Below are 26,609 nucleotides of genomic sequence, written 5' to 3'. Positions count from 1 at the left end.
TAATTTTCAGTATGAAGACAAGAATCTCTACATTGGTAAGGTTGATGTTTGGTTAATTTTTGGCCAAGCACTTTTTATTTGCCTCTGTATCTATGGGTAATATTGTAGCAAAGCATAAATTGGACTATTTCATGCAGAGTTCTGTGCTAATCTAGTGGAGTTCTGCTTTAAGAATTATGATGGTTTTTTGAATTTTAATGTTGAAGTTCAAGAAATTGGGCAACAGATACTTGTGTTTTAAGGAGAATTGGCATCCTAACTCTGTTCTGTAGAAATGGCAAGAGAGCTAAATCTGTCACAAGGATTAGATGTGCGTTTTCACAATAGTTTACTTAAATGAAGGGGTCTCAGGTGCAGCTTATCCTCGTCTGCCTATGATCACTGCTACAGCAAAATCCTACTGGAACTCTTCGTTCTTACTGATACTTCACTGCTTGTGTACATTGCTCTGGTTTCTGGGATGATCCATCTTTCGTTCAGTGTGAGGTTGATCTCTTCCAATTCTTTCTTTCCTAGTAAGTGAGAGTGCTTCCATCCTTCTGCATTTACTGAATCATAAGAAAAACTGGAGATCTGTTAGTTCTCATGAGTTGATAGGTCTTTTTGCTGCAAAGCTATAGTGAGCTCAGATGTGCCTCCTAGAATAATGCGATGAAGCTAGGTTGAAAGTACCCCATAGTCTGAGTGAAAGATTTTGTATAGGGAGTGAAAGATTTTGTATAGGGAAGGCTAAACAGGAAAGTGACAGTCCACGATAGTTCTCTAGTGAAGAAAAACTGAAATGCTTCTACAGAAAAGCGGAGTTTTTTCAGTATAGTTAACTTTCCAAGCAGATTTCACATATGAATAGGGTTCTTGGAGTGATGTATGTAATCATGTAGTCATGAAACCATTTGATACAGGTTCTGCAATGCAGAAGCCAAAAGGGGAACCCACCCCATCCTATATAGGGTGAGGTAAATCCTTGAAAGGTGTGTAGCTTCTTTTGATGTTGCTGTGGCAGATACATAGGTGGTTTTTGTCTCTTTTTTTTTTTTCTTTTTCTTGGTTTTTTTTTTGGTGATAAATGAGATGGAGGTTGGAACAGGAAAACAAAATTGAAACTAGTTAATTTTTCCCCTTGGAAACAAACTTCTAAACTCATTCAAGGAATTCCCTTAGTTCTCAAGTTGCTTACAAAAAAGAAAAGATAACTTCATTGCAGCTTCTGCAATATCAGTACACCTTTTAGAATGGAATTAGCCAAATCTTTTAGAGTGGACTGATAATCTGAGCAACAGGCTTATGTATGCAGGTGTATAAAATAGTATTGCAAATATCCTGTGGTTAAAATCTAGCTGTATGTGTATGAAAAAATTCACACATCTGTACCTAATATATGCTACAATATCTTTTGTACCTAATGACCAACTTTAAAATCAGTCCTCTTTCTTCGTTACCTCCTTGAAAGACCTGGAAATGAAGGCCTTGTGCTGCTTTCTTCAAAGCCAACCAAATAGTTCAGTTATGGTTGGGGCAAGTCTGTTTTACAAAATAACCAAACAAATGCAAATGTATTTGAATCTTTTAATAAGCACAAAACCCGAAGATGAATAAATGTGACCCTTGTGCTTAGTGATATTGTAATGGTGTCCTGTTCTGAATTAAATCCCAGGCTAACCTGTGCTTTGTGGATGTAGACAACCATTTCATCGAGCTGCCAGAAGACTTACCACAGTTCCCAAATAAACTTGAATTCATTCAGGAAATTTCAGAGATACTAATGGCTTTTGGAATTCCACCTGAGGGAAACCTTCACTGCAGTGAAAGTGCCTCCAAGATGAAGAGCCTCAGAGCATGTGACCTGGTTTCTGATAAAAGAAATGGGAACGTAGCAGGATCACCTTTGAATTCCTATGAGCTGCTAAAGGAAAATGAGACTATTGCAAGACTCCAAGCCCTTGTTAAAAGAACAGGTGTGAGTCTAGAAAAGGTAAGCTCTCTCTGGACCTGCAGTAGTAGGTGATCTGAAGTCATGGTCCAAAGACTCTGTTTGTCTTCTTCCCTAGAAAGAACTTTTATGTTAACATGTTTGCAAACCTTGTGAACACCTGTAGAGACAAGGACAAGCTTTGGGGAGAGAGGGAGTGGGGTTTAACCTCACAGCATCTAGGGAAACCTTTAGCTATTCTGCCAAGATAATGTGTTTAAAAATACACCTTGCCTTGTTTATTCTTGGGTTCAAGATTTATTTGAAATGTACACTGTTTTCTTATGATTTACCTGGCTAAAACTGACATCCAGCTAATCCTGAAGTTGAAATCCAATCTTGGTTTATATAGGTAACTTTTTTTCTCATTGTGTGTAGAATATGTATAATTTTGCTTGAATATAATGTGCTTGCCATAGGGATACTGTGATGCTTTTTTCTGGTTGATGTTGTAAAGTGCATTAGACTCTGATTCCCAGCAAGTGAATGTGCACAGCTTGTACTGACCTTGGTTGGATTTTTTGGCCAGTCAGAATTGGGGAAAAAAAGTTGTGGTCCTTTTTGCATAAAAGCTACTACCCGAAAGACTACTGTGGGTTTTCTGAGCCGTTGTGGAATGGAGTGAAGATTTTATCAGGAAAGGTTTTATTTCTTGCATGTTTAAATTATCTTGACTAGTTCTTCATTGCTGAGTCTGATTCCTACTCATGTGACTGTAACTTGGGCTACAGGTGGGGCCAAACAGAGATAGAAATTGTGACCTACAGTAGGTTGGGGAGGAGAGCTGCCTCATGGGGAGGGAGCTGCAGGGAGCATTTGGTTACTGGACAGGATTAGATGCTCAAATCAGCTGTGTTCCTCTTCTCAGGTTTGTCTTTTGCACTGTTTTCTTGTTCAGGGGAAAATTGGTAAGAAGCTTTTGTTCTTTTACTGGATGGATTGGGAAGTGATGGGAAAAGTACAGGTGGTCTTAATTTCTTCTAAGGTTTTGCACATTCAGGCCTGCACTCTCTTCCATAGTAGTTGAAGTCTGATTTTACTAGTGTTTTTTTGTGATGGTAGGAGTCTATAGGTTATAACTGTCAAAATTTTCTCAAACACGTAAATAAGACACCTGCTTGATGCCAAATACCCAGTTAATGAGGAACACATAGATGCCAAGTGCTTCTTGTGAGATGCAGTGGAAGAATGGCTGAAGAGCAGAGCTCTCTAGCAGAGAGCGTGGCTGTGGGGTGCTATTTATAGCTGGCCTTGGACTGCTATAACCAAGGTGCTTTTAGAAATGTGGGACAGCTGCAGCAACTACATCGTTGTGCAGATGTTGTAAACTCTAGATATTATGTCTGTGTGGTGCTGCCTCCTATAATAACTAACAAAGGCAGGGGTAGCAAATGTGTATTCAAACTGGTGCATTGTGCCTTTGATTTTTTTTCTTTAGATAATTCTATCAAAACTAATGAATTGAGTATCTGAATCTCGTATTGCTGTTTTCATAAATCTTAGCTCATGTGTTAACTGAAAATGCATTTTATTTTGTTAAAGATTACTCTGGGCTGTGTAATGATGAATTGTGCATTATGCTGCTAAGGACTTAGGTTACGTGGAATTGGCTACTAGACATGCACAGCTTCTTTTTACTGTGCATTTCTGTCTTCATTTGAATGCTGGTATGTATTAAACTGTAACAGTACTAAACTTGGACTTGTATTACACCAGACAGAAATATAGATTTGCCTAACATGCAGGGGTAGTAAAAACACCTAAAAAGCCTATACAGGAGATGAAAGGGTAAAAGTAAGTAAATTAAGTATATGGCATATGTGGGCACTTATATGGTTGTTGTGTATCCTTTTTTGATCTAAAGCGTATCCAGTGCAACCAGTACTAAAGTAGGTTATGGTTTATTATTGAAATTAGACCTTTATAGACAAAAGTTTCTGTCTAGATTATTTGGTGTTGCTGTTTTATTACAGTGCTTGAAACTGTAATTTTTTTTAATTGGAATGTTGTCTGGAGGAGTAGTAGCTGAATGGCAGACTAAGATCTTGAATACCTAGAATACCTAACAAAGCAACAATACAAATTTTTTGTGTGTTACTTTACTTTCTCAGTTGGAGGTGCAAGAGGAGACCAGTAGCAAAAAGGATCTTAAAATTCAGTGTGATGAAGAAGAATTCAAGGTTTACCAGCTGAACATTCAAATCCGTGAAGTTTTTGCCAACCGCTTTACACAAATGTTTGCAGATTATGAAGTATTTGTCATTCAGCCCAGTCAGGACAAGGAATCTTGGTTTACAAACAGGGAACAGATGCAAAACTTTGATAAAGTAAGTTGTAACAAGAAGATATGTTAATGTAAAAAGTAAAACAGTATTCAAACCTAAGACTTAGTTTATTGGGCCAGAAAATAGAAAACAGCACTGCCAAATTTGCAATTTCTTCCTTAAATGTCAATATTCCCCAAAAAAGCCACAACTTGTATATAATGTGGAAAAACATGTACATAATAGGCACACTTGGAGACAGGTAAAGATACTCTTTTAAGGATACTGTAGAAAAATACAGCTTGCTGTAGAAAAATAGCTTAGAAAGCCTTACTTTATGGCTAACCTCTACATTAAGATTAAATATTACTAGTGAAAATGATTTTAACCAGAGGAATTGCTGCATATGTTAATGTATAAAGCCATGTCCCCATATAACACTTAGGTACGTGTGTACCGAATGTATTCCTAGCTCTCTTCTAGGGAAACACAAGACCCAGTTACTCAAATTTTACTGCTATTGTCTTTACTGGAGATTTGTCAGCAGGGTAGTTCATGTGGGTGAAGGTTATGTTGCAGCACTGCCTGCTAAAATGCTAACCTAATTCCCATCAAATTGTATTAAAAGATTCTCAACTTCAAAAGCTTTGAGCCCAACCAGAAGTACATAATATCCACACCTGCAGTACTGTTGTGGTTTGCTGGATTTCTGTTGAAATGTTTAGAAAATCAAGGAAGTGCTAAAATCACAGTTAAATAGTTATTGTGCTATGTAGTAGGTGATTGCATGAAACTGAAGATTTCATACAGACTGCCTGTTCCAGAGATAGAATTGGTTTGTGTATTAAAACTAGGCTTTAAGTGGCGCAAAAGTCACTTAATACATCCTTGATTAGAAAAATTGGTGCTTTTGGTGGATATATCTCTCTTCTGCAGACTCCTAAACACTCTTATCTCTTCTCATCTGTTAGGCATCTTTCTTGTCGGACCAGCCTGAACCTTACTTGCCTTTCCTCTCAAGATTCCTGGAGACCCAAATGTTTGCATCTTTTATTGATAATAAGATTATGTGCCATGATGAAGATGATAAAGACCCTGTTTTGAGAGTATTTGATTCTAGAGTGGATAAAATTAGGCTGCTAAATGTTAGGACACCGACTCTACGCACATCTATGTATCAAAAGTGCACAACCATTGATGAGGCTGGTAAGAGTAATTAGCCAGCTTGTTGACACTTTAAAAATGTAACTAGTCAGTGCTGTTTGTAGACATTAGGTTAAAGTTAAGTAATGACTCATGCTTTGAAACCTAAAAAAAAAAATAGACCAAAAAAGCTGAGGTGTAAAGCTTAAGTGGGGAACCAAATGTTGTATAGGAAGTGGAGATATGAGATGAAGTTCATGTAAAGTTTAATTGAACTCAACTGTTTTCCTGTATGCTTTGTGTGAAAAATGTTTGAGCTTAAGAAGATAAATACTTTTCTTCTTTTGGTGGCAGTTCCTTGATGTTTAATACACTGCTGTACTAGTATACCTGTTGGGGTCAGCAAGAAGCTTCCACCTCCTATCTTAAATTTGAGATCTGCTTTTAGTTGAGGATGTGTGGTTACAGATACGTGTCTGATTAAAACACCTTTAACAAAAATATCTTTCTTACTATTTCAGAGAAATCTATTGAATTAAGGCTAGCAAAAATCGATCATACTGCAGTCCACCCACACTTGCTGGACATGAAAATTGGACAAGGGAAATATGAGCTTGGATTTTTTCCCAAGCTTCAGTCTGATGTTTTATCCACTGGACCAGCAAGCAACAAGTGAGTAAGCTAGGGCAACAGGTGCTGGATCTTGACAAGATCTACAGAATGGTACTAAAGCAGAGATACTAGAAAGAAAATTCAGTATCTTTTTTTTTTTAAAGTGAGAACAAATTGGATGATGTGGGTGAGTTGTACGTGGAGTTTTTTTTGTTGTTTCTCTTTCTCTCTTTTTCTCTCCTTTACTCTCCCTCCTTTGGTCTCTCTCCTTCACTCTTTCCCATATTTTTAGGCTATTTTCTTATAAAAACTTTGAAGGAAGGAGAAAAAGGTGTAAATTGTAACTGGATATCATAAAAGAATGGAAAAATACAAAGCAAGAGTATGTAATCTGATTTTCTGAAATCCTTTGGTTGCCCAATGTTGGATTCTTCTATAGAGGTTCTTTGTGTGTATTTGCAGCTGCACTTTGATGTAATTGATGTCAACATGTTCAATATACAATAAATAGAAAATTCTTATTTCCTCCATTGCCACTGCCCTTCACCTAACTCTTGACATTTGCTTAATAATATTCCTCTGTCTGTAGGTGGACAAAGAGAAATGCTCCTGCACAGTGGAGGCGGAAGGACAGACAGAAGCAGCACACAGAGCACCTGCGTCTTGACAATGATCAGAGAGAGGTGAAAATTGTTCAACTACAGAGATTTTTTTTTTTTTTCCTAATTGCCTGAATAATGCTCTGTAACATTAATGAAATGTTCAGTTACCTGCAGTTCACCTCTGTTCTCCCTTACATACATTTAATACAAATGAAGTTCCTGGTCCTTAGCAGACCAAAAATACTTAATTTGCTAAAAGTTACGCCATTTTTACCCCCTCTCAGGACAAAATTATTTCATTTCATGTATAGGAGAGTTCCCTGAAAATGTCATCCCGTGCTTTACAGTTAAAAAAAAAAAAGGGGGGCGGGGGGCAGGAAGGGGGGAATTGATCTTAACAGTTTTTAGCTGTCTGTTTCCTGTCTTTAAATAACTTAGTCACTCTGTGCTTCTTCTGTATATTTGCTGGAGGAAGCTTCGATAGCCACTTCCAGAGAGTGATTAATTTAATCCTAAAATCAGAATCATTGCCTTTTGGAGTTGCCAGTTTTTCTTCTGTAGACCAAAAGAAGTCCTAAGGTGGCACATTGACACATAACCTCATACTAAGGTGGGAATGTGAACCCCACCCATACTGCCAGGTTTGTGTCTGCTTGGTTTTACACAGCACAGTGTGATGCTGATTTACCCACCTTCTGAACTGATAACTTCTCTCACCAGTGCTTCTACAGCTGACACAGTTATTCTTTGTGTTGAAGGGATTTTGAAAGATCTGGGTGAACTAATTACAGTACAGTTTCTGAGTCATATGGTACAGACTGCAAACTGTTACACCGGGTGTTCATTTACGGGTAATTCCAAGAATAATCTGCTTTAAAACATTGGAATTAATTTTTTTTTCTTTAGTGACCCCAAAGCTTTACTTTTGTTCAAATGTATATTGTTCATTGAAGACAATATTCTCTTGTCTTGTTAAATATCTTCAGAAAAGCTTCATTTGGAATTTTAAAAGTAGTCTTGTGCCTGTTAGGATAGTGTTGTGAAAATCAGACATCTTTGTCTGTGCAGTTCATTCTTTTATGGTAGTGCTGAGTTTAATTGCCTTTCCAGTGTACTCATTTCCAGAAGTTTCTCATTGGCTTGTTAAAATATTGTTGAAGTATACTGTCATCCATGTCATTCATAACCATGTAACAGAAGAATATCTGTGTAATAACCCCCCCCTACAAGTAGTTTCTGGCTTTGACATGTTCCGTGTGCTCTGATAACTCTAAAGTACTTTTTACTTAGAAGTGAAGGATAGTTGATTTGTAACCTCGTTATTGCATTTAACAATTATGATGTTTAGCACATGTAAACTTCCAAGATATCAATTGGGTAATAACAAAGGCAAAAATCTACCTCTAGTCTCTGGGTGGTTTCGTTTGTTTTTTAACTGACTCTTCACAAGTTGATCATCCTATAGGAGTTACTCTATCACACAAGACAAATACTTTCGGAGGAATAAAAAGTACGTATACATGCTTAGGTGAGGGTACCAACTGCCAGGGTAATCTGTGCTGGTGTTTTAGCATTTTATGCTGTACCTTTTTGATTACACAATACTGATCGAATGTTGACCCCTTCTCCAAGGTGAACCAGAGACTTTCCTATTAGTTTGAAAGACAGGGGAGGGAGCTCTTCTGAAATGAACAGTGGGGATCAGGCTGAGCAAGAGTCAGTGATTTCAAAGTGCAGAGTAGTGTTACGAGTTTTAGACAAATTGAAGCTTTGGGGCAGCCAACAAAAATCTGCGGAATTGAGACTTAGTGGCTTTTAACTGGCAAATTTTTGCGCTCAGTGAAGGGCAGAGTTTACACCAATCCAATGATTGAACACCATCTTTTCTTTTTTTCTTTCAGATTCATTGCTTATGAATTTATATTTATGTTGAATGCTTGGAAGTTCTGCATTGTATTATGTCTTCACTCTTTTCCTTTTCTGTTTTGCATGTTTGCTTTTATTACTTCTTATGTGCTTACCACTTTCACTTTACATGGTCTGCTTGGCTTTTTGCTACCAACTTGTCCTGCCAGCACCAGGATTTTTCCATGTCAGAGCTTCAGTTGCAGTTATGTTTAGACTGGGACCAGCATGATTGGCCCTTCATGCCCTCTATAAAATCTGTGTCAGAGCGTTATCTGGTATGTCCAATGCACAATATGACTGTATCATAGATCTGGATAAAGATGCATGATTAAATGTATATATCGTAGCTTTTTAGTGCAAGGCTGATGGAGGTGTGGTTTTCCCTCTTTGCAAAGATTGTATTGTGTTTGACACATCTGTCTGTTCACTGACTTTTCAGTTGATCGTTATTTCAGTGTAAGCTAGAGAAGTTACCTTGTTAATCTGAAATATATACTAGTCCTGGGTATAATGTCGGTGCCTGTACAGGACTTTATCTTATAATTTATTCACAGTTAGCTGTGCCCCAACCAATCTGTGGTCACCTGGCTTTCAAAATATTTGTCATATTATTCTTGTCTCTGAGGTGAAAACAATGGCAACTCCTTGATGGCAGTAACAGGAGCAGAAAAGGTCTTTCAAGTATAGTGAGTTCAGGAAATGATTTTGCTCAAAAATGCAGATGGTTCACAGCTGAGAGCTGTTGGTAGCATTTTGCAGCTGCTTCCTGAAAAACTGGGAGGGTGGGTAAGAAACAGGAGATCTGCAGAAATGCAGGGTGCAGCACAGATCTCAGATGTTGTCAAGCTCCAAGTTTTTTTGCAGTTGTCGTGTAGACCCGTCTGCCATTCAAACAGTCCTGATCTGGCTGATTATTACAAACTTTCATCTTATATGAAAAAAAATAACAAGACAATTCTCAGTGGTGGAGGGAGTAATTGAATCTCTATGCATCTAAATATCCTTGGCAGTTTGTATTGTGTTTTTGTTATTTGGCAATGTGTGTTCTAGTACTAAACAGACAACATAAATGGGGGTTTGACCTCAAGTGAAATAGTACCTTAAGTATCTCAGTCCAGTAGAATGCTGGATATAGAAAGGGGCCTTTTCTGAGAGAGGATATGATCCTTTCCTCCTCATTGTACAGGGGTGGGTTATAAAGATAAGCTTACCCTTTTCTCTTGGCAAAGTAATCTCACTTGCACTTTTATCTGTATTTGTCAATTTTCTACCCCAATACAGAAGTATATCCAAGAAGCCAGGAATCTGGGCAGCACTATTCGGCAGCCCAAACTGTCTAACCTCTCTCCATCAGTAATTGCACAAACAAACTGGAAGTTTGTAGAAGGCTTGTTGAAGGAATGCCGAAATAAGGTAATACAGAGAATAATTCTGTTCTCTTGCGCCTCATATCCGTCCTTTATGGACCATTTTGTGGCCAATATGTTTGAACCCCACTCTTCTGCCATCTGTTTCTGCTTTATCCCTATAAAGACTTTTTGCATGGTATCCATATAAAGATTTTTGCATGGTAGTGAGAAATTCACGAAGAGGTGACGTATTCAGAAATTCTGCAAGGAGTGGAATGATAGTGAGTGTAAAATGATAGAAAGATACTGAATATTCTGATGGGTCTTTATCATCTCACTGCCCATGTATATTATAGCATATTTCAGTTATCACTGATGAGAGTATACTGTTTCAATAAGAGTAAATACTCCGAAATAGGAGGTTGTGGTGAAAATGCAGGAGCTTTTCTCATAACTAAAGGGGGTTAACAAACTTCTGAAACTTAGGTTTTCAAGCACTTAACAAAGAAATTTGGTATTAGTTTGTAGACATGCTTCACCAGTATATATTTGACAATATATTCATCTGAATTAAATGTTAATGTTTATACTAACACAGTAAAGAGAATAATTGTCAAATAGACACATTCTTCCCTTAAGTCAGTGAAGGTAATATAGCAATTGTATACAACTTTTCATAAAGCCATGTTTAATATGTGCATCTACCTCTGATTTCACTTTAGTTTTCTGTATGTATGAAACTGTCCAAATAATCCCTTTCACTTCATAGAGGCATATGATGGTGAAAATCCTTGAATATAAACTTGGCTCTTTGACTGTGAGAATGCAACTCTAGTGAATGTAGTGAGCCTGCTGTTAGCAGAGAGAGGAATTACCAGGGGAGGTGAGGAGAAGAAGCTAGAGACTAACTTGGGGTTCTTTTTCTCGACTGAGACTGTGCATGTGTGCCTAAGGGAGTATTACTCATTTGAGAGCTACTCTAGAATAGCAACAAGGACAAAGAAATGTGTAGCAGATGAGCAGAAGTGATTCCCTCATCATTTTTCCCTCCAGGTAGCTACATGATGAATATATTGTGACTGGGAGACTGTACTTTAAGAGTTGGTGAGAGCTTTGTTGACTAGTACGAAATTTTGCACCATTTAGGAGAATGTGACTCATCAGGAGATTAGAGATGTGCTCCAGAATGGCTTTGGTCTAAACACAAATACCCTTCCGACAGAACAGGGTCTCACAGGAGTGACGTAATCCGTCTGCTACTTGGAGCGTCTCTGCATGTTCACCTCCCTTGGGAGGAGGTGGATATAGTGTACCGCTCCCAGTCCAGCACTCAGCAGGCTTCAAAAACACCCAAGACCAGTGTTGCAGGCCTTGCTGCTAGGCCTCTAGCTTGTCCATGGATGGCCTGCTGTTCCCTTTGGAGTTACTCTGGGGAGACTTATGTGGCTATTTGCCAGCCCCTTGTTAGAAAGACGGAAGAGGCTGTCAAGTGATGAACTCTGGTGCTCCCCTGGCTTGAAAAGCAGGGATAAGAAATGCAGCCCTGCACTAGCTTCAGAAATACTGTGTACACATGGTTATTCTACAAAATCTTTGCTATCCTGTGCTTCCTTTTTGGTTATTTAAAACGTGTAAGTGATCTTGGAAGTTCCTGTGGAAAGAATTAACTTTCTTTTGCCTTGTCCTTTTTGAGACCAAGAGGATGTTGGTTGAAAAAATGGGTCGAGAAGCTGTGGAGCTAGGTCATGGTGAAGTGAATATCACAGGTGTAGAAGAGAATACCCTGATAGCCAGTCTGTGTGACCTCTTGGAAAGGATATGGAGTCACGGTCTGCAAGTCAAACAGGTGAGGAACAAATATTCCTGAATGTGGCAGAGCACACTTTCTTAAAGTCGTGTTATGCTGCTCTTCTCTGTGCTTTCAGAGGATACCTTTTGTGTGTATATAGACATGTTAAAATGCCTGTGTGTCCCCACCAGCCTTTTTTAGGTCTGTTACTGCCCCCTTGATTGTCTCCATACTTTGGTCTGGGGTATGTGCAAGTGCACGTGTATGTAGACATGTTCCACAGGAGACTTCTTGGAACACTTCCTTCCGTTTTACCTGATGTTTTTGTTTGGTTTGGTTTATGGGTTTTGGTGTTTTTTTTAATAGGATGGTAAATAAAACTATTTCTGTGTTCTTAATGCTTTCGTGAATGAAGTTGCATAGGCTGTTAAGGCAGCATATGCTAAAGATGCTGTCAGTGGGATATGGTATGGGGAATTTATTTTCATGAAGGATAATTCGGTTTTTAAGGGTAAAACTCTTGCTATTTTGGTTCTTCCTGAATGATATAGGGATAGTTAAGTGACATGTACAAGATCACTAGTTAGAGGTGTTGTTTTCTGTAAGCAATTAATAATTGTTTGTTATGCTCTTCTGTTTGGAGTCACTTGTGGGACTAGATGGAGTTTGGAAGGCCTTTCTCCTTTCCTCCTCCTTTGTTCAAAAGAATAGCAAGGACAGCGAGGATTATAACTTTTTTTTTTTTTAAAGAATGTGCAGAATAAACGTATGTAATCCAGACAACTGTAATTCAGTATCTCTGTTTCCAGCATCCCAGTGCCAGTGCTTAAATCTGCTCTCCTTCAAACTATATAGCAGTTCTCTATGTGAAGATTTATCATGTGATTCTCTCCCTTCCCTCTTGTATACCACTTAGGATAGAAGCTGTACTGCTTTCGTCTTAGAAGACAGAGCATCAGTATACTCTGCTTCAACTCAGATTTGGGCTTTTCAGACCACCAGACGGCCAACCCTGCATAAGGTTAATGCTTTGGATTGATTGCAGATGTTGGCAAACGGTGCTGAATGGTGGAATAAATAGAGTGGTGGAATATAATAGAGGCCTGACAGAGGAAGTGCAGTGCATCTCATATTATGATCCATATCTTAAGAAAAAAAAGCACCACCAATTCTCTGTGTGCTCTAGCCTTTATTAAATATGCAAAAGCCTACTGTTTTATACATTGATTTTATTTTATTTTTCAATAATGAGCCAAGGAAGACTATTCTTTCTCAATTGACCATAGTAAGGAGGATGGATTTCCTTCCACCAGTCCCTACTTTTACCTCTTCCCTGCTGATGAACCCTGACAGTCCTACATTAGGTACCTACTGATTCTTCCACGTGCAAAGTAATTCCACACCTTCTTTTGCCCAGATTGATGCAGGAGAATTGTGAGATGTAGGGTCTAATGACTGAAGTAGCCCAAACTTTCAGAAGACCTTGGTTATTCCCTTGCCTGTTCTCTATCCCACTGCTTTCCTTAGGCTGTCTTCCTTTCCCTTATAGATACAGCTCGCATCATCATTGCTATTTGGTGAAGTTAAAGGAGAGTAACATGATGGTAACGGAAGTGGGCAAATATATACCACATGAGTTCTTACATTTATTGTAGTTGTTGACATCTATTTGCTGCAGGATCCTTTGTTGGCTGCTTTGTATGATCTGTTGCAGGTCTTGCCTTGGCAGCTAGTTGCTGAGCACTGGATTGTGTATGTATGTGTGTGTTTATTGAAAGAAATGCCATTTTTGATGTAACTGTTCCCTGGTTGATACTTTTCATGCTCTCTTTTTGTGTTTTTATGAGACTTGCCGTTTTGGCTTTCCATGTTGGATCTGTCAGGTACACACATGAGGCACTGAGCTTCTCAGGACTTTTTTTTTTTATATCTTTACCACTGAATGTAAATTTTTAATAGATTTCTCTCAACACAGATGCTACAGACACTCTAGGCTTTGTCTTCTGGAGGCATGCCACTTCTGGAATAATCCCTCATGATTGTTAGTTCTTTATGTCAACTGTAGTGAGCTATAGGATTGAAGTGTTTTTAAAATTGAGATTTTTAATAGTAGTTTTCTGAAAAAAGTATTTCAGAGCTGAACCATAACTACTGCAGCTCTAGGAAGGCACTTGTGTGATTTTAGGTGACATTGATAGTGCTGAATTGATGACTGTTGCTTTATAGTCATGGTTTCTTTCTGCACAAAGTTGTGAATAAAAATATGGCTTTATAGTATGGCTGCTTTTCTGAAATGCAGACTTGCTAAATCTTTATCGGGATTTCAAGATAATGTGATAATTTAGGAAGATGATAGGTAATATTAATTAATTTCCTTTGTAAGTAATTATAGTTAGTTTGCTGGAAAGCCCCTGTTCAATTACTGCTGACTTCTGTGGCTTTGCAAGCTTTTGGGTTATCACGCAGAATATCTTAGGATGAATCCAAGAATCTTTTTAGTTTGCCAGTGACAGATTTCCTCACACTCTGCTTTAAGCTGCTGGATTAAAAAAGCAACATAATGAGCAAGGTGCACCTTTTAACATCATTTGATGGATTTATCTTGGCCTAAATACCACATCCCTTTTAACTTTTTAGGTCGGTTTTATAATGTGTAGAGCTGGAATATTCTTGCTGATAAGCTTTCATGGTCCTGCTTGTGTTTTGGGTTGTCTTACTGTGTTTGTTATTATCCAAGTCCTTTGTCTGATGAAATCGAGGGGGATCTTTTGAGGTTCTGAAAATGGACAGCATGCATATGTAGCCCTGAATTATCCTGAAGGGAACAGATGCACAAGCTTCGTCTGGGTATAAGATAGTTTGCTCAGTCTGGCTTTGTATCTCTTGTCATTTTGCTGCTGGAGAGGCAGGGAGGGAAAGACACATAGTGGGGGTTACGACCTCAGACTTAGAACTCTACTCGCACATAGTGTTTTACAAGTCTTTAAATGTTTTCTTGTCGTGTTAATGAACTATGAGGAATGAAGTTCAATTGACTTTTCCCTGTTGCCAGAATCATTAGATCCCACTAGTTTGACTCTTGCTTTTCTTTCTCAACCTTTTTACAGCTCCCGAGCACCTCCAACTATTGTATCATTTTTGCATTTTACCAGTGACCTCATAGGGAGAAACATATTTAAAGCAAGTTTCTGTTATGACTGATACTTTCAGTGAGGATGTAAACGTTGTATTATTGTTATTATTATTCAGCTGATAGTGATTTCTTTTTTTTATTTTAGGGAAAGTCTGCTTTGTGGTCTCATCTGTTACACTACCTAGAAAACAGACAGAGAAAAACTACATCAGGCAGCTTCAGTACCTCAGGTAAGATTGGCTTCCTCTGGAAGAAGATGATAAAAACTATTAGTAAAAACTATTAGTAAGAGCTGCCTGCAGATTTGCACCATGCAGAGATTGTTTCCTTGGAAATATCCCTCACTCAATGTGACTGAATCTGCTACAGAATTAGTATGGACCGGGTGTATTGTCTCAATATATTCTGTGAAAAATAAACTTGTTTGGATTGAGCTCACTTGTTTGGGTCTGGTGTCTGACTACTGCAGTAGTCAGATACCATAAATATCTGATGTTTCAAAGACAGGCTTTAAAATTGATCGCTCTGATATACCATCCTCCGTATGACACATAGTCACTGCATGCTTGGCAAAGCATATTATGTTATGGGTGGGGGTGGAAAATAAGTGTAAGCATATAGAACTGTACTGTCCATCCTGAAGTTTTAAATTCTCTCTTGAAAAACAACTGAAGAGTAGACTTACTGTTTAAAAGAAAAAGACATTGGAAAAAAAAACCAAACCAAAACAAAACACTGACGAAACATATCATAATTTTTGTTATATCAAGTGTTGCAGTAAAAGTAATATTACATATAAGATTCACTGATAATCTGTTTCTAAGGTTATTAATGTAATTTTTAAACACTACTTCTTGTGTCAGATGGGAGCATAGGGTATAACTTTGAAGAGAGCAGTGGGTTTTGGGGAGGTGGTGGGTGCCTTGTTTTTTTTCAAGTTGCTGTAGGCAAAGAGCTGAGCATTACTCACATACACAAGGTCCTGTAAGCAATCAGAAACAAAGATTTGGAAAGTATTAAGGTCTCCTGAGTGTCACTTAGTTCCTAGTGGTTTTGCATATCAGACTGAAGTTACAATCAGTTTTATGCTTTCTAACATGGGATTGAGGGCAGGGACTGTGTTTAATATACAGCTTGATTCTAGAGTGCAATTTGAAAGACAGGAGTAATAATTTTGCTTAAAAACCCCAAAATGTGCTATCTTAAAAAATAGTGGTATTACGTGAGTGTGCAAAGCGATACATTAGTTGAGCATATGATGTGTGGTGTACTGAGTAAAACCTGTTGAACACTGTTTCCTGGTGCCAACAGCGCCAGTCGCTTTTGCTATGTAGAAAGAAAATAGGGTAGTCTTGAGAAAATAATACTTGATTAGTATATATTTCTTAAGCCACTTGATAACATACCAATTTCAGCTGAGTTGAAGCTCATTAATGTGTAAATGCTCGATGTGTGTTGATCTGTGTAACCATCTGTGTAGCCTATTAGATTTTCATGTCAGTTGAAGTGGAAATACGCCACAGTATCTTCACAAAGCAGTGAGTCACCAGTAACGCAAGTGTGTTAATTCACCTTCTTTTTTATATTGATTTAAAAATCTTTAGATGGATTTCTACTAACAAGAAATTCTGTTCTTCTGAATCTAGGAATACTTCTTGATTCAGAAAGGAGAAAGTCTGATACGAGTCCAGCAATGTCACCTCTTAGAATCTCTCTCATCCAGGATATGAGGTGAGTTTAAAGTATTAAAACCAACACAGAAAACCCATGAGATTTGGATGGTTGTTTTTTGTGTATAACGAGTACCATTCAGAGAAGTGTGTGTTTCTTCATACAGCAGGAGGGGAATGCGGGGAAGGAACCTACCGAACTGTTTTAAATTATATAGTGCAACCTTTACGAAAACATGTTTCATACTGAGGAGATTTTATATTGTCTTATATAAATAAGTTCCTAGCTTCCTAGCTTATAGAAATACCCTGACACAGTTTTAATCTTTTTTTTAAAGTATTCTGTATTGTTTTTTTCCCACAGAGATGTGGGTGTAGTGCATGTGCTTTCCCAGACATTGTCAAGTTGGTTGTGTAGCTCTGAGCTCATTCTTGTTTCCTAGTGAAGAAACCAGTTTAAAGAACTTGTTTGATCTAAAGTATGGGTTTATCTAACATGAGTACAGTAATGCGAATAAAACTGTAACTTCTGTGCAATGCCTTCTTTTCAGTATACCAAAAACCAATATGCAGAACTTATAAATTAATTTTGAAGGGATTTTTCTTTCCTCCTTTTTCCTCCCAAACTTCTAATTTTTTCAGGGGAGGAGTGAATTGACATGCTTGTCCTTTTAAAATTTACCACTTGTGTCTTGTATGCAAGAAAAGCTACTACTGAGCATTCAAAGACAATTTTCCAAAGCACTCAGCCATAAATATTGCAGGTCCAGAGTGATTCTTAAATCATGTGAGGCAATGGGCCTGGTTTAGAATTTTGTAAATAGGGCACTGCATTGCAGATATTTCCTTTTCGGACTCATATTCTTATTGAGCTAGATATGCAAGGAATTTGGATAGTGCTGAATATTAAGGTGATCATGTCTCTCTTTCCAGTATTTTGCCTGATATTTTGCATTCTTGACAAAATTTCTTCTTCGGCCTAGCTTGGTTCAAAAGAACTGTCACACTTTGAAAATACTGGGCAATGCCTTGTCTTTTTTTTTTTCTTTTTTTTTCCCCCCCCTCAGGCATATCCAGAACATTAGTGAGATCAAAACAGATGTTGGCAAGGCCAGAGCCTGGGTTCGTCTCTCTATGGAAAAGAAGCTGCTCTCTAGGCATCTAAAACAGCTGCTTTCAGATCATGAACTCACGAAGTAAGATGGTTTATCTTGGACAAAGCATTTAAAAATAATTAAACCTGTTTAGTTGTTTGACTTCAGAAACCCAGAAGTGCCTATTCTTCCATCTGTTTAGCAGTGTGCAAAAAGAATAGGATGAACTAGCCTTACCAGTGTGTGTCTGTACCTGTGTATGAGCTATTTGGGAATTATGATTCAATGCTGGGTTTCTTCAGATACAGAATCAGTTCTGTCAGTGTAGACTGTCTGTGACTTTGAGGTGAAATCTTCAAAAATTGCTAGGGATTAAATGAAATGGTGCTAAGTCTAAATGCCATTACTTTGAGTCAAACTTTTTGAGACCTTCATAGGTTTACTACTCTTGTGGCTACAGGCAGGTTTTGTTGATTTAAGGCTCAGTATCTTTATTTCCGTTGAACATTTCCTGTCAATCTCTAGTGTTATGTTTGTTATGCAAGTGAGAATATCTATGTATATTAATCATCATTGATTTATTTTGCAAATTTCTGGCTTGTGAGTCACTTGCTGACTTTTTTGCAGTTGATACCTAAAATTGAGGGGAGTTGTCAGGATGCCCTCCTGGCAGGAGCAACCTATCCTTGGCTGTGTCAGCATTTCTAATACCAAATTCATGCATTCATGATGTTTTGAATATTCCTCTAGTGTCAGTTGGATTTTCATGCATCTTGGCATGCTCTTCTTTTATGATTTTTCACCAACACTGGTATTATTTATTGGTTGCATAATTAACAAAAATACCAGTGATTGCTATGTACAAGCGAGTAACTGTAGGAGTATTTTCCAGTCAGAACTTGCACATGAAAAGATTGAGGTTGTAGTGTTAGTCTTGCAGTGTTAAATTCTCTAATGTCTTTGAGTGTTTTCAGTAAGTATATGATTGTTTCTGTTTACAGTGCATTCTTCTGCATACATGTTAGTGTCTCCACTAGTGAGATAAGGCTACTGAGCTAACATCTTTTGATATTTCCACTTGAAAGAAGTTGTGTTGCTGTGCAGTCCTAACAAAGTTTGCAACTCAGTAAAATGGAACAGCAGGAATTTAGGCCACCTGTGCATGCTTATTATTTTGTTATGTCAGAAGCTGAATACTGTCAACACTGAAGCTATTCCCTAGGTTAATGTATGGGTTGTTGTAGGCCCTGGGTTATCACCTATAACCTAATACAAGCAGATAGCCCCAGCGTTTACCCTAGTGTCCTTTGAAAACAGTCTTCTGTCTTATGTCATGTGCTGGAGGATTCTCCTATGGCACTATCTGCTCAGAAGTAACTTACAAGGACTCTCTTTACTTCAATTCTGTCATTTTACGTGGCCAAAAGGAGTCAGAATTTTTTCCAAGAAAGTACAAAATTCCTTTTTTCATCTTTTGGAGTGTTTTTGGATGTGAGAAGACCCTTAGACCACCCCAAAGATTGCTTTCGACGAGTGATAATTACTGTGAAGTACTGGACTGATGCACTTGGGAGGCTTGCTGAGTATCGACATATCTGGGCAGATTAAATACTGTTGGCTCTACCAGTATCACTTGTCATTTGTAATTGCTTGCACATTCTTCATAGTTTACCTAATAAATATGCACAATAGAAAACATTTCACTGAAAGCATCTTGTTGCTGTGACAGATTATTTGTTTTGCTTTGTCAGAAAACTCTACAAGCGTTATGCATTCCTCCGCTGTGATGATGAGAAAGAACAGTTCCTATATCATCTCCTTTCATTCAATGCTGTTGATTACTTTTGCTTTACCAATGTTTTCACAACAATCTGTAAGTATTTGCTTTCCCTGGAACTGTTTTACAGATTTGGTTGAGTCCTTACCCAAAATTCTAACAGCTCTGAGCAACAGGCCTTAATGTTATTGTTCTGCTTTCTTTCTGGTATCCATCTGTGTATGCTGTGTCACTATTTCTATGATCCTTTCTGATGGGCAGCAGTGTCTCTTTGTGTCACTAAAGGCTTTTGTTTCTAACTTCATGAAATATGCAGCTTTAATGCTTTTAGTTGGGGGAGAGTTCTCAACAGAAAATTTTGTGGTGGGCTTGTTTGCATCATACTAAACAAGAAGAGTATGGATTGTTCATTATCAAGATAAGAATATTAACACATGCTAGGAATTAAAAAGAAAACAAAAAAAATTTCTCCTTCTCTTGCTCAGTCTGGTTTGCTGCATGCCTGTCTGAGTTTGGCATAACAATGAAATACCCATTGAGGGCTGCATCAGAACTCTGCAACACATTGAAGTACTTTTTGTTTGTTTGTTTTGTTTTTTAAAAAAATTATACCCTAGAGAATCTTTTAACCTGTTGTTGCTGATGCTTAAATGTGGTACAGAGTTCTCATGCATTTGTGTGCCTGCTGCCATGGGACCTCACTAATAAGGCAGAATAAGGAAAGGCTTTAGCAAGGCTTATAAAATTGGGGGTGAGGGTATGTGAAAGGACCGCTGTGGCCCCATGGTAGGAACTACCCTTGATGGTACGTTATGATCTGTATTTATGTGTATGAAAGACAAAGCAAGCTGATGTCTGAGCAAAATAGGTTTTGGTCTTGTTGTGGGCAAGTTCTGGACAATGCTAAAATCTGGTCTGCTGGATGCAGTTAAATAGTCACTTACTTTAAGACTATCAGCACAGAAAATAAAAATGGAAACATTTTAATTCATTCTTAAATGGTACAAGCATCAAGCTTTTAAGAAAATCCAACCACCAAATGCTTTCTTGAGGGCACTGACGGCTGAGGAGACATTGAGGGAGAAATGTATTAAATGCCTCAGCTGAAAAGCCCTGACTGTGATCCATTTATGCACTAGAAAAGAAGGGCAGATTGCCAAGAAACACAATGAGCATTCAGATAATTGGATTTTGTTAAAAAAGTTTGGTTAACAGGGGGCTGTGCATGAGCTACTAGGCAATTGAAGAGCATGTGCATTTCCTCAGGAGCACATGCTCCCTGAGTCAGAGAAGGGGCTGTAACTCAGGTGATATGATGTTGAATTAGTCACTGGTAAACCAGGGGACCAGAAAGCACTTGAGTGTGTGTATGGTGCCAGTTAGAGGGGGAAGAAGTCGATCGTTCTTTTTAAAATCAAGAAGCCTTACAGTTAGCGTAACTAAGAGCGACATGGTGAAGAGAAACTTGCAGCAGTATAATGCGTTTTCACTGAACTTATTCAGCCACAGTAGTGAATGCTACTGCAAGCAAACTAAGGCTTCAGTTAGTAATTGAATGGGAATTGGTGTTAGTTGTGTAGCGTGCATAAACGCAGGCAGTTAGGAGTTGAGCATTGAGTTGCATGCTCAACTACAGTGTAGTCCTGGATACATGAATATTCTGCCTTGACTTCCTTGTCTCTAAGCTGGGGACAAGTAACCATCTTCATGATATGTTTTGAGGCTGGTAAATGAAAAATTATTATACCCCTATGAAGATATTATTCCATCCGTATTTTTTTTTTCACTTGATAGTGTTTTGCTGTCAGCTTTGCTTCTTAATGACTGCTATGTGTACCCTTCCTGATTGTCGATCGGTGCTTAGTTTGCAAGTGTTAGCATGATTAAATGGCAGCTCTGATGTTGTTTTAACACTTTATGATACTGCAGTATTATTTTATGACTTATCTTTTCCCTCTGTCCTCTTTAAAGAGGTTACATAATTATCCTTCTTCATTTTTTTGAAGTGTTATTTCTTCTTGTGTTTGCAGTGATACCATACCATATATTGATTGTTCCTAGCAAGAAACTTGGTGGATCGATGTTTACAGCCAATCCTTGGATCTGTATCTCGGGAGAGCTGGGTGAAACAGGAGTCCTGCAGATTCCCAGGAATATATTAGAAATGACTTTTGAGGTTTGTATTGCTTGATACAAATAATGCTTTGGACGTTCTGTTTGTTCCATTTTAAATTCTCCCCTTGCTGTTCCATCTTGCCATACATTTCATATCTTTAGTCAATGTGGTTAGTCACAAATACTTCCTGTGCCTGTACATAGCAAATTTAGTCTATATTTATTAACATGCAGAGCAAAATGACTGACAAATCCTTAGTGTGAGGATGGACAAGACTGTCTTTATATTGCAACTTTTCTGTAATGGTGGGTGGTGTCACATCTTCTTCTATTGGAAACAAAGAAGTGATTCTGCTCTAATTTTTGTGTGTGTGTGTGCATTGGGTAAAATTTAATTGAAAAATCTAGTTCAACTGATGTTCTCTCTGCTGATCAAACTAGTATTTAACAAAACAAAGCAAAGAAATAAAGCAACCTACCCCTAAAAAGCCTAGAGTCGATCATGCAGTCAAAAAGGGAGAACCACATTTCTGATTCCATCTCTGAGTGTGTTCTCTAATAGTTTACTCCTCCAACATGCTGCTCTCTTTCAGTTTACTCTGACAAACTCTTTGTTTAATTTGCAGTGCCAGAACCTGGGAAAACTGACCACAGTGCAAATAGGACATGATAATTCAGGACTGTATGCCAAGTGGCTAGTGGAATATGTTATGGTCAGAAATGAAATCACAGGGCATACTTACAAGTAAGTATCATCCTAACATTTAGTGTTGGGTAAGTAGTATTTCTGCAGGGAGCTAGCACAGTAGGGCTTATTTGATTAGAAAGGTCTTATCTCTTCAGACTCTCTGTCTACAGTTGCTACCTGAAGGCATAGAAAGATCATTTGGCTTCTGGCATTACACAAGTTGTGATTCTTACAAAACTAAACAGTTTTCAGTTTGCAGGTGCTTATGTCTAGCCTCAAAGCATTGGTGGAGAAGATGAGTTGACTGTAGCACATCTTAAAAATAATCTGCCTGGAGCCCAAGGAAGAAATAGCAAGTTAGAGCTTGTTGCTTACCAAATATGGGTGGTATTTTATATTAAGACTGAGTGCTCTAGGTGCTATAGAGAGACCTTTGTACACAAGGGCTTATAAGTATTAGAAACATGTGTTTGCGTAGTGAAAGTAAAGGAATGAGACTTACAGTAAGAAATGAATTTATTTGTGTTAGGTATACCATAGTTTGCTGCCCTGTCCTTTGTTTAGAGAAACTGTCAGGCTCGTGTTGGTGATGAATTGGCTGGTAAGTCCACTCAGTTCTCCATGCCAGTTTGTTTGTAGTTAAATCAAGAGGCAAGATTCTATTTTTGGATGCTGTTCAGTTTTCTGATTAAGCTGATTAAACTGACATCAACATTGGTTCATAGAAACTGTTAATGAGCAACTAAGCACGTGCGCTTTCTAATGTCTGATTTAATATCCCAGTTTTAATAGATGTATTGGTGTTTTGGCATTTAAGTATATATTTGGGTTTGTGTTGATCTTTGGGTTTTGTTTGGGGTTTTTTTGTGTGTGGTTTTTTTTTGTGGCTGGCCTGCTATGTAACTTATTCAATGAAAGCATATGTGTATTTCACCACCCATCTATAGGGTGTAGGACGGAAGACAAAATCTGCTGCTGTTTGTTTTGTGGATCATCTAGTGCGACATTTAGCACAAAGTTGGAACTGAAAAGCTGATTTACTTTTGCTCCCTCTGCTGGCAAAAGCCAAACCCAAGACTTTGTTGCTAGATGAGTGAAGTATTTCTATTAACTATACTAGCAGAGTTTGGGTTTTATGCAACTGCAGTTCAAAGTCTTTGGCATGGTATTGAATCTGAGTTGAAGGACTCGATCCACATATGTCCTTTATGCTCTTAGGTTTCCCTGTGGAAGGTGGCTTGGAAAGGGAATGGATGATGGCAGCTTAGAGAGGATCCTGGTGGGAGAGTTGCTGACTTCCCACACTGAGGTTGATGAGCGGCAGTGCCGAACCCCTCCTTTGCAGCAGTCACCAAGCATGATCAGAAGATTTGTCACTATATCGCCAAACAATAAGCCAAGTGAGTGGTGGGGGAGTCTTGTCTTGTACCATTCTGCATCATCACCTGAGAAGAGCTGCTTGCAAGAGAACTGTAGGTTTTCTTGTATTTTAGAACTGTAGCTTGGAGAGGACTCGTGAAACTCACTTAGCCCAACCCCCTGCTCAAAGACTAGCTAACTTCCGAGTTACAATCCTGAGCAACGTGTTCTACTCTACTCAAGTTTTGAAAGTCTGCAAGGATGGAAGGACGATGTCTCTGGACTCCTAGTCCAGTGCTTAGCTGCCCTAGTGGTGTTTTCTGTATCCTTGTCCTTCATCTGTGGAACAAATGTGCTGGAGGAAGGTAGAAGTCTGCTGTCCTGTCTCTATCTGTCCTTCATGGACGAAAAAGCTTGCCTAGTGGTTTCTATTCTCGGACTTTAGTTTTCTATTGAGATCAGTGTTCTGGGGTTGTCTTGTTCCTGATAATTCAGGTGGCTACTTTGCTCCCAAGCATGTTTGGGTTTACAGTGAAACTATTCCAGGAAGTATTTCTAGGATGCCCAGATTTGGTGATCCTAATCAAAGCACAGCTCCTTTTCTTAGCTTTGGGCCCTGGTCTGAAAAATCACATGATATGTAAAAACCCTTTCCACCTGTCGTTGTGTTGAAACACCACAGTGTTAATTTTGATATAAGGCCAACCCATCTCCATTTCTACCACCTCCACAGTAAATAAAAGTAGAATTGGATTTCTGTTAGCCACAGTCCAGCACCTTTTCACCAACAGCATGAGTTATACTGGTACATGCTCCTCTTCTTTTTTTTTGTGTACGCCTTATCCCTTGTGTACAGGTACAATTTCTAAAGCTTTTACAGAGTGATTGGATGTATTTTTGTATTTTGCAGAGTTAAATACTGGTCAGATACAAGAAGCTATTGGTGAAGCTGTCAATGGTATTGTCAAGCATTTCCACAAGCCAGAGAAGGAGGTGAGGACTTGTTGTCTGTGTAGTGGCACTCCTGTCTTAAAACTCTTATTAGTAAGCATTGGAGAATATATAACAGAAATAACCAAACTGAATGAAGAGCCATCTATTTGAAAATTCCCTAAGTGGAAGTGGAGTGAAAATGAGCTGAGACTACACTTTTAGAAGTGTACATGCTCAGGTACCTCAGTTTTGCTGCTAACTGGAGCATTCTGTGAATTTAAATGTTAACATTCTGGTATTGGAAATTGTGTTATTAGTCAAATTCTCGCAAGGATTCTACCCGTACTTCCATTGAGAGTGTTGACTCCTGTTTAGTTTGTCCTGGATTAACTGACATTTTACATCTACACTGAGGAGAGTTTTTTTTAATGCCTGTTTTGCATTATCTTTGCTAATTAAAACATGGAAACCCATGGGCCTTTTTTTTTTTTTTTTTTTTAAAAAAAAAAAAAAAAAGGAAGAAACAAGAAGAGAGATCCACACCCGAACACCGCTTCCACTGCCCCCTCCCTTCCCCTTCCTGCCCCACAAGTGAAGCAGAAGTGCTCTCAAAGACTCTGGTACACTTCTGTGTTGTACATGTAATTGTCTTAACTGACACAGCAGTTATTTCCTGAAGCAAACTTAAGGAGTATGCCTCTGTCAAACCGTCACAATCCAGCCCTTGTGAGCTGAAGTGTTGTAGAGTAGTGCTGTCTCCTGTATGGATATCTCTTGAAAGTTTTTTTACAAGTAAGTCCTGCCATTCCTTCTGCACCTGTCTTTTCTAAGTTTAGTATAGCATGGCAAATTCATACCAGTGTAATTCTGGTTGTTGATCACATTTACACAATAATCTCAAATGGTCATGCGCTGGTTTTGCAAAATAGAATTTACCATCATGTTCTAAAGAACATTTTTTTCTGATGTTTGAAGATTGCATTAAATATTGTTTTTGTTGATAAGCAAACAGTCTGAGGCACCTGCTACAAAGGACCTGTGATCTTTATTACTTCGTAAAAGAGGAAGACATTTTCTTAACTTTCTGTACAGTGGTCATTGTTATAGGTAAAATCTGCTCATGATCTTTATCTCGGCCTTTTTGCGCTTCATTTGATGACAATGAGGACCTGAGACTGCTTTCTTCAGCCTCATTATTAGAGAGGTCAACACGTTTTTTGAATGCTTAGACTTGTGAGAACTGGGCCATCCTGTCTGGGGCCACTGTTTGACAGTAGACTGTAACTTTGGGCATCTGTTCATTTAAAAAATGGTTTCAGTAACAGATGATGAGGCACTTCTATGTCCCAGACTTCAAGTCTGAGATAAGTGTGTGTGCTTTCTGTGTGTGCTTGGCAGAGAGGCAGTCTGACGCTGTTGCTGTGTGGAGAAAGTGGACTTGTTTCAGCTCTTGAGCAAGTGTTTCAGCATGGATTTAAATCACCGAGACTCTTCAAAAACGTCTTTATTTGGGACTTTTTAGGTAAGTGGGAGGAAGACCAGAGCCTGTTTGTGTCTTTGAAATATATCTGTCCGTGTTCCTTATCATTGCCACTGTATCTCAGCTGGTGTGAACAGCATACTTCTTGGAGACATCTCAGCATCTGAATTGCCATAAGAGCTCTTACCTGCTTGTACTATTGAGAGAAAGAGCATCTGTCTTGTGCCAATGCTGATACTGTGCTTAATACAGTAACTAGACTTTGTCCTTCTAGCAGTAATAGGTAAAACAAACTTTCTTAGTGAGGAAGAATTATTTAAATAAGGTGGTGAATTGACACATGGTAACCTTGTCTTAATTGAGCATAGTGAAAGCAATAAATCACACTTTTAAGAGGTTGAGTTGCATTATAAAGCACAACAGATGGACCTAGTGCTATTGGTATTTAGTAGACGTAATAGAGCATAAGCATACATTTTTCACACAGTGGTATAGATCCTTTGACATAGAGCTGGATAAATCAACTGAGTACACAAACACCTTTTAGAAAAGGAATTACTTTTAATAGTGTTTCTGTGTTTTGAGTAGGTACTTTGACATCACTCTTCTTATATTATCATTTCACTGTAGCAACTCAAAGTTCTGTAGATATGAGAACCTGTTTAGCATTGTTCAGAGGGAAGGAGGTGGAATCCCGGTTTTACACATGGGGAACACAAGACTG

General features: G+C 38.4%; 1 protein-coding gene across 4 annotated transcripts in view; it reads left to right on the top strand.

Moving 5' to 3' along the window:
* Positions 1-26,609, top strand: part of DENND5A (DENN domain containing 5A) — a 67,276-nt gene that overhangs the window by 37,671 nt on the left and 2,996 nt on the right. For 2 of the 4 annotated variants that reach the window (XM_086471972.1, XM_086471970.1), the window contains 16 exons: positions 1,655-1,972; positions 4,081-4,296; positions 5,205-5,439; positions 5,898-6,048; positions 6,578-6,671; positions 9,780-9,911; positions 11,541-11,693; positions 14,915-14,999; positions 16,416-16,500; positions 17,507-17,635; positions 19,285-19,406; positions 21,341-21,486; positions 22,052-22,170; positions 23,332-23,513; positions 24,383-24,465; positions 25,804-25,927. In XM_086471972.1, the coding sequence (XP_086328098.1) occupies positions 1,655-1,972; positions 4,081-4,296; positions 5,205-5,439; positions 5,898-6,048; positions 6,578-6,671; positions 9,780-9,911; positions 11,541-11,693; positions 14,915-14,999; positions 16,416-16,500; positions 17,507-17,635; positions 19,285-19,406; positions 21,341-21,486; positions 22,052-22,170; positions 23,332-23,513; positions 24,383-24,465; positions 25,804-25,927 (2,374 nt within the window). Of the gene's footprint in view, positions 1-1,654; positions 1,973-4,080; positions 4,297-5,204; positions 5,440-5,897; positions 6,049-6,577; positions 6,672-9,779; positions 9,912-11,540; positions 11,694-12,552; positions 12,658-14,914; positions 15,000-16,391; positions 16,501-17,506; positions 17,636-19,284; positions 19,407-21,340; positions 21,487-22,051; positions 22,171-23,331; positions 23,514-24,382; positions 24,466-25,803; positions 25,928-26,609 lie in introns of all 4 variants that reach the window. The other 2 variants (XM_086471969.1, XM_086471971.1) reach the window with 2 other exon arrangements.

Source organism: Leptosomus discolor, chromosome 12 (assembly GCF_034619465.1).
Source record: "Leptosomus discolor isolate bLepDis1 chromosome 12, bLepDis1.hap2, whole genome shotgun sequence".
Lineage (NCBI taxonomy): Eukaryota > Metazoa > Chordata > Aves > Leptosomiformes > Leptosomidae > Leptosomus > Leptosomus discolor.
The sequence above is the reverse complement of the archived record's forward strand: the minus strand, read 5'-3'. Positions and strand labels throughout refer to the sequence as shown.